This window comes from Miscanthus floridulus, chromosome 8 (genome assembly GCF_019320115.1).
Source record: "Miscanthus floridulus cultivar M001 chromosome 8, ASM1932011v1, whole genome shotgun sequence".
In the NCBI taxonomy this organism is placed as follows: Eukaryota; Viridiplantae; Streptophyta; class Magnoliopsida; order Poales; family Poaceae; genus Miscanthus; species Miscanthus floridulus.
The window spans coordinates 153,205,152-153,213,203 of record NC_089587.1 but is presented as its reverse complement, the minus strand read 5'-3'; the positions used below and the strand labels follow the sequence as shown (position 1 = coordinate 153,213,203).

The window sequence follows — 8,052 nt, the reverse complement described above, 5'->3', positions numbered from 1 at the left end:
CCAAAGCTGGAGAAGGTAGACACACCCGCCACTCTGAAAGCCTAGCTATAACCCCTTGCGTTGTCCCAGTCAAAAAGGCATGGGAGGTACATCCATGATGTGGTGTCCCCCATCACATCAGGGAAGAGATAACACCCAAACAAGTTCAGGATCCAAGCCCTACAGTAGTAAGTAATTGTCTCCTCATTTGCATCGTCCAGACACTGAGCAAAATTCTGCTTGAGCTAGTTAATAGATACCCCTGTGGTGCGGGTACCCGTTGCCTCTAGAGGAAGTGGTCTCCCGAGGAAGGCCTCCACTCTATCTCTCCAACCGTCAGACCAGTAGTGGCCGATAATTGGACAGCCTCTAACACTCACACTAAGGAATTTCTGAGTGTCCTCAAGCGTAATAGTCATCTCTCCACAAGGTAGGTGGAAACTATGAGTTTTTGGCCTCCACCTACATAAGCAATGATCGAGTACTATTGTTAGGAGGACATCAAGGACATAAAAAATGGAAGTGGAAAACAATTAGTATTGATAATGGGTGTACCTATCAACCAAAGCTGTGATCGTTGCGGGGTTGATGACAGGCAACCCACGGCGAACCTAGTACGATACGACATCTAGGCCAGCCCTCTGTAGCATAGGTGTGTACCTATCATCGTACCCCATCTCCTCAAACTTGTCATGGGTTCGAGGACAAAGAGGGGCCAGTTCCTGCAACCATTGCAGTTATTTTATTTAATGCATGAGAAATAAAAGGTCACAACAAAAAATTCCAATCAGTACCTCCCCCTCTACGGTGCATCATCCTCGGTGCTTCTCCTTGTAGTATGGATCCAGGAGGTGGAACGGCTCCATCCTATACAAAAAGAGCAAGCAGTTGTCGATAATTAATAAGATAGCAAAACAAATCAAGTACCATGCATATTGTCACCGGCAAGTCCTTGAAGACCATGCCCTTCTAAATTTCCACACTATCACCGGCCTCAGGAGCCTCTAGCAGCTCGTCGTCTCTTCCTTCTCCATAACCATGTTGAGAATGACTGAGGTTGTTGAATTCATGAACTAGTGGATCACGATCAGGACACAAATGTCTAATGGGCTCCATTTCTTGTTCGCTCAAAGCTACAACTAGGCAGTTATGATCAGAATCAATAGCTCTTGCTATGCCATAAGGCTCCCCATCAACCTCAATATTAACATCCACACTGTTAGAAGCTATAAACCCTGGGTCCACATTGGAATATGGAGGCACAGGAGGACAACCATCATTACCAGGATTGTCTCCTGCATTTAAAGCACAAATATGGATAGAATTGAGACAAAGGAACGGAATGAAGGAAGAATAAGAAAAGCCAAAGTGTTACGACGTCACTTACTTGGATAATTCTGGGTCAAAGGGGTCTCCTGAGGGGCAGTAGTAACATCATCGGCACATATTCCAACCTCATTCGGGGCGGATTGAGCAGCGGGTACCACAACCACATCTTCCACATCCATCTCGCGATTGGGTAACGGAGGGTCAGCAGATGCTGGATTCTCCGAATCTGACGAGAACCCATGAGGGAGTGAATGCCCATTAGGGGGTGAATACCCATGAGGGGTGGGATCATTGGACAACTTCCGCACAACCAAATCCAAACATTAAAACTCATTCTTCATGACAGTTTTGACATATTTGTCCCATTGAGCCTCGGATGCAATTGGGACCAACCGTATAAAAATTGTCCCTGACCTGCCATGGTGAAGTACCCTCTCAACTAAGATGGCATCTTCATTTGAATTGCATTTAAGCTCATCACGAGCCCTACCAAACAAATCACAAAACAATGGCCGATCATCGAATATCACTGGCACCCTTTGCATTCCAATAAAACTAACATTCCCAAACTCATCTTTCTCCACACTTCCTCCATGATATAGGGTGACTACGTTGTCCCTCTAGTTGGTATGCACAACAACCAAGTTATTACGGATATATTATTATAAGATAACTAACCACAATATCTAACTACATTTGCTAACTAAATTACCTAACTATCTAGCTAAACAAATAAGTATCTAACTGCCTAACTATCTCTAACAATATATGAAATTTGGTAACTACACTTACTAACTAGCTAACTAAATTAATAAGTAACTAACTCCCTAATTATGTCTCTAACAATCTAATCTAACTAAATAAGCTACATAAATATATTCCTAAGTATATAATATAACTAAATAAATAAGCATCTAACTATCTACTTATGTAATTAAATTTGCTAACTAAATTTGCTAAATATTCTAAAAAAATTACTAACTAAATTACCTAAAGTATATTAACTAATTTAACTTAACTAAAAAACTACCTTGCTGGAGGTACCGGAGGGGCTGGGGCATAGAGGAGTGGGGCACCGATGCGGGCACCGAAGGGGCAGGGGGGCGTAGGGGCCGAAGGCCCGCCGGCCGACAGGGGCCGCCCTCGCCACCGGACAGCGCGGCGGAGGAGGAAAGGGGCGACGAGGGTGGCCAGGAATGGCACGGCGATGGGGGCGTGGCGGCGGTGGCGCGGGCAACGCCGGGCGGCCGCGGCCTGTGAGGGCACGGGCGGGGTCGGTCGCGGCCTGCAAGGACACGAGCGGGGGGGGGGGGCAGGGGACGGCGGCGGTGTCGACGGCGGCTGTGACGATGGCGGCGGTGTGGTTGGCCGAGCCGAGCGCGATAGAGAGGGACAGAGAGAGGGAGAAGTGGCGCTGGCTTGAGCCGCGTATAGGGTTATTACCTTGGCGCCGTGATCTATGGTGCCGAGGTATTTGCCACGTAAGCGCCAGATCGGCTTCCACGCAAATAAGGGCCACACACCTCGACGTCGTGAGTCGTGGCACCGAGACGTGTTACCTTGGCGCCGACTCCCAGGGTCCAAAGTTGAGTTTACGTCACCTAGGGGTCTGAACGTGATTTTTTTTCAAAAAAGGGGTCAAATTGCAAAAAAAAAAATGGGGTGAAGAATGGCTTACCGTTTAGTGGAAGCGGCATGTGTGTTAGGAGAAGGGACACGGGGTGGTGGATAATTTTGCACAAAGTTTGATGGATAATTTGATCTTTTTTCAAATAAAAAGAACGCTGAGGAAAAAGCTGGTGGAGAGTCAAGAGTGGATTTTTTTTTTTTTTTTTTTTTTTGAGAAACTCGAGGGTGGATTGTTGGATCGATAGATCAAGACAATCTGTGAGGAGAGATTTTATAGCGGTTGAGAGCCAAAGTTGTCTGCCCACGGCCCATCTTTTTGACACTCATGTTGCTCACCGGCCCATGATGTCATCACCTGAGAGATCCGTCCAAACAATCCCGGCCAAGCCCAATAAACCAGGGTTTTTGTCTCCGGAAAGGAAATCCCGGTCTATTCGGCGGGGCACGCTGACGTCTGAAGCTCGGCGGCGGCAAAGGGCGGCAGGGGGAGGGCGATGGAATTCTGCCCGGTGTGTGGGATGCTGCTGCAGATCGATCCGGGCACCGGAAGCCACCGCCTGCGCCTCTTCTGCCCCGTCTGCCCCTACGTCTGCCCCATCCAGAACAAGGTCCATCGCCCTGTACCTCTTCCTCGCTGCAACCTTTTCTGTCTCGTTGCTTTCTGTCATTCTGATGCCTCAAATCGATCCGAGTCTGATGCGCTTCCCTTTTCCTTCGTGGTGCCGCAGATCGTGAAGAAGGCGAGGTTGGTCAAGAAGGAGGTGGAGCCCATCTTCAGCACGGCGGACGAGATGAAGTCGGCCCCTAAGACCGCAGGTAAGCTCTCCGTCCTGCTCTTTGTTACGTGGAGCTACTCTACTCTGCTCGGTCTTCCGAAGTATGATGCGGTTCTTTCCCAAGGCTTGTTATTTATTGATATTGATAGCTTTTCATTGTTAACCACTGGGCAACGTTGTCATCACCTCTGGCATTGAGGTTTTAAGTCTCGAAAGCAAACGGTTATATCAGAACAGTCAACATATATTCTAGTAATACTGAGTTTTGTTTTCTACTTTGGTTCTCTAATTGGTGGGTTATGTCATTTTTTGAGTAAATCACCAAAATTTCAATGTAGTTATTGTTTGGTTGGTAGAATGGTACGAAAACGCAGATGGAATAAGGTTGCAGCATGTTTGGTGACGTAATGGTTGATTTACCCTCTCTGTTTAGTTGCATTCATTAGCGTTATCAGTGCAGGGTACCATGCATTGCTTCATCTGATCTTGCTGAAACTGAACAGAACTGGAATGTAAAATCAAAACTGGTTAACAAGGAAAGGGCCCAGATTTGAAAGGGAGCATTGATCCAATTTCAAGAGAGATTCACTCATAACTGCGTGAAAACCAATATTTATCCCCAATCTCTTCATCCTGGCAACACCCATCAAGAGCAATATCCAGAAACAAGCTGTCATTTAAAAAAAAAAATACATCCAAAGCAAGAGAAGATGGGGTGAGACATTGTGTCGACCAACATCATGCCTCTGCCGTTCATGGCGCCATCGTCTTCTTCATGACTTCACCTTGCTTCATACCCTCCTACTCATCTTCCTCCTCAGATCCAGGGAAACTGGATAGAGGGTTTGCTCGGTGAGGAAGAAGTCAACATACTAGGCTCACTGGTATGGGAGCAGAAAATGCTGGTGGACGGACAGCGTTCTTCCCACTGCTGAGCTGGCGAAGTCTGAGCCACAGTGTCGAGTGGAGACGATGAGAGATTCTTTTTTCCTTTTTTGGAAGGCGGGGGGTGGGGGGGTTCATCGGTGTAGATGAAGCAATGAGGTCTGTTACCGTCTGTAATCAAGTCCTGTTATATTTACCCGTACCAAACACTATCTCTAAGAGGTTTAGTAAATATAGAAAATGATATCACCTCTTTATTAAAGCACTGGTAGAATGAAATGATAAGGTCAAAGTCGTGTCACAACGTGCAACATGGTATTTTACACAGGAAGCATATCATGTTTCGTACTAGCTTCATCCTGCCCACTTTTATTTTTCAAACTTAAAAGCAGATTTGGCATTGTATCTGCTAAGTACAGATAAGAAACCTGAAACCTTACAATTTGATGTTAAAAAATATTCACTACTTATCAAGGAGAAGGGAGTATTCAATCAGATGTTTTAGGAAATATTCAATAAGATGTTTGACACATTTTTGTTGGAAAATTATTATTATATTTACATGCTGCAAAATTTTCTTGGAGGTACCTATTTACTAACATAAGATCACAATGTTGGAATGTCATACTTGCAGTCTAGTTGTTACTGTCGAAATGATGGAAATAGCATCAATTTTTAGGTGGTGTGGTGACTGGTGATCTAATAGGACTTGTACCTCATCGCTTGCACGATGGAAGAAATAATTCTTCTAGAAAATGATTTAGAAGGGCAGACAGATAGCATATTATGTGATGCAATATCCATGATTCACTAATAATTGTTGCTATACAGAGGAAGCCTTCTCTTAGACACATCTAAGTACAACAACAACAACAACAAAGCATTTAAGTCCCAAACAAGTTGAGGTAGGCTAGAGTTGAAACCCAGCAGAAGCAATCAAGGTTCAGGCACGTGAATAGCTGTTTTCCAAGCACTCCTATCTAAGGCTAAGTCTTTGGGTATATTTCATCCTTTCAAGTCTCATTTTATTGCCTCTACCCAAGTCAACTTCGGTCTTCCTCTGCCTTTCTTCACGTTACTATCCTGGCTTAGGATTCCACTACGCACATCTCAACCGGTGTTGGACAAGCTTTTCTTCAATTGGTGCTACCCCTAATCTATCACGTATATCATCGTTCCGAACTCAATCCCTTCTTGTATAACCGCAAATCCAACGCAACATACGCATTTCCGTGACACGTATTTGTTGAACATGTCGTCTTTTCGTAGGCCAACATTCTGCACCATACAACATAGCAGGGTGTGTTTAGACACATCTAAGTAACTTCACTTTTTATCTGTGACTTGAGCTGAACAAGTGATGTGCCAACATAACACACCAAGTACATTCACTAAACTTGATTACTAGCCACGTACCCAAGTTTGCCACAGTGGAGGCATATTGTTTGAAGTTTGAACAATTTGTGAAATCAGATTGATAGCCTAACTCGAATACAATATAATCACATGGATGGACCTTTGTATCTGCTGTAGATTACTTTGTGGCCTGGACCTGGATGCATGTATATATATACATAATATGATGTGCAAAACCATAGTCTGCTAAGTGCATTCACTAAACTCGCAGTTACATGCCAAAGATGCAACCATGGAGAAGCATACTTCAAGCAGATGCAGATTCGATCAGCTGATGAACCGATGACAACAATATACAGGTGTTGCAAAGAGGAATGCCAGCATGAATGGAGAGAGGACTGATCTTAACATTCACACTTTGCTTACACTACGCTCCCTGTGCTTCTTCAGTTTTGAGTGTTGACATGTCCTATTGCACATGTAATGCTTCTTTTAATCAGCGTGTACTTAAGTACAAACTTTTGGAAATGACTGTACTATATATGGCATCGCTTTTTGGTTGCTAGAGACGCATGTTGCGCCTAGTAAGCCAATCTTAACGGAGAATTTCATTTTGAAGTTTCTGAGACTGACACATCATCTAGAGTTATTTGTGATGATGAATGCTCAATGCATAGTTTCATTTTTGTTGTTTGATAGTCTACTTAAAACATTTAACGTGTGATTGGGCAAATATTGTATGAATGAAACTTTTGTCCCTCAATGCTAATGTGGAACAGTTTCCAAGTTTTAAAAAGAGTGTACACCCAGTTTACTCTCTTCATAATTTTAGTGCCATGCCATCAAATTTACTTCTTCATAATTTTAGTGCCAGGTCATCAAATACACTTGTGTGGCTGGCACCTCGTTTAGGGCTGGATGTTCATGTATCCATGGAGTGGTTTGGTGTGGAATTTAGTTTAAATTTTACCCCAAACCACTCCAACACACATGGATGGATTGAGGTGGATACATCAACATCCAAACAAGGCCTCAATGAGAATGGAACCCAACTGAAATTGACCTTACACTAGTAGCAGTGAAGCGTTCTGGAATGTATGTGCTTCAATTCTGGTTTGGTGACTTCAACGCGCTGCCTACTGTTAGCACTTGGTAGCGTGAATGACTTGTTTTTGTTACGAAACGGTGCCTACCAACAGACACCTATTCTACAGATGATCTCATCCGTCCAAACAAGCAGTTAGGATTAGAGATTAGATTAGCAGTTAACTTTCCCGAACAGTCACGTCCGTACGATGTCCGTACAGCGTGACCCTTCACTTGTATATATATCTAAGAGATCAATGAAAGCATAGGTTGTTCTAAAAATATTGTTCATTTTTCATTCACTTTCAACACGTTATCAGCACTGCTCTACTGGACAAGCGAAAGAGAACGACGACGCAGAGGCAACGAAGGCCTCTGAACCATCACCGGTAAGCATGATGAAGATTGACTTACCGTCACATGTTGTTCGTCAACTGTTCTTCGCCCTTCGCCGCGTCGGTGGAGTTCGCCGTGGCCCGATCCGCCACCACGGCCACCATGGACAACGCCGCAATGTCTTCGAGCGCCTTGGGCCTCGTGTTCGCCGCAACATTGCCCATGGTCATGGCCATGGTCCTTTCGGCCTCCTCTTCGACTCCGCTGTTCGTGGCTTCTGTTCCAATGCAGTTCCTCACCGCTGATGGACTCCTGTTCGTGGCCGACATGCTTCTCCTCCACGCAACCTTCGTCTGCAGAGCCAGCCACCATCTCCTCGCCTTGGCTTGGACGGTGCCGGCCCCAGCAACGCTGCGCCTCCAGCGGTTGAAGCCCCGGCGCCACCAGTCGTGGAAGCCCCGGTGAAAGCTCTAGTTTGGTTTTGGTGAATTGATGAAACCCTAAGTGCTAACCTAGTTCATCAAGTGATCATGAGATAGGTAGCACACTTCAAGTAGAGAAGCAAATGAAGATCATAACATGACAATGGTGATAGCATGGAAATGATCAAGGGCTTAAACTTGAAGAGAAGAAAGAGAAAAACAAAAAGCTCAAGGCAAAGGTATAACTTGTAGGA

The 8,052-nt window shown here is 44.9% G+C and overlaps 1 protein-coding gene across 1 annotated transcript; it reads left to right on the top strand.

Annotated features, from left to right (window-relative positions):
• Nucleotides 1–3,353: 3,353 nt before the first annotated feature.
• On the top strand, nt 3,354–6,568 carry LOC136473755 (uncharacterized). The gene is made up of 3 exons (XM_066471396.1): nt 3,354–3,545; nt 3,666–3,753; nt 6,226–6,568. The coding sequence occupies exons 1-3, from the start codon at nt 3,432–3,434 to the stop codon at nt 6,354–6,356; spliced, it is 333 nt and encodes a 110-aa protein (XP_066327493.1). The 5' UTR covers nt 3,354–3,431; the 3' UTR covers nt 6,357–6,568.
• Nucleotides 6,569–8,052: the final 1,484 nt, after the last annotated feature.

What these genes read in the sequence shown, in the direction of transcription:
- LOC136473755 (XM_066471396.1), top strand. Translation starts at nt 3,432, where the DNA reads ATGGAATTCTGCCCGGTGTGTGGGATGCTGCTGCAGATCGATCCGGGC. An exon ending in TCTGCCCCATCCAGAACAAG is followed by an intron (nt 3,546 to 3,665) that starts GTCCATCGCCCT and finishes GTGGTGCCGCAG; the next exon opens with ATCGTGAAGAAGGCGAGGTT. An exon ending in GTCGGCCCCTAAGACCGCAG is followed by an intron (nt 3,754 to 6,225) that starts GTAAGCTCTCCG and finishes CTAAACTCGCAG; the next exon opens with TTACATGCCAAAGATGCAAC.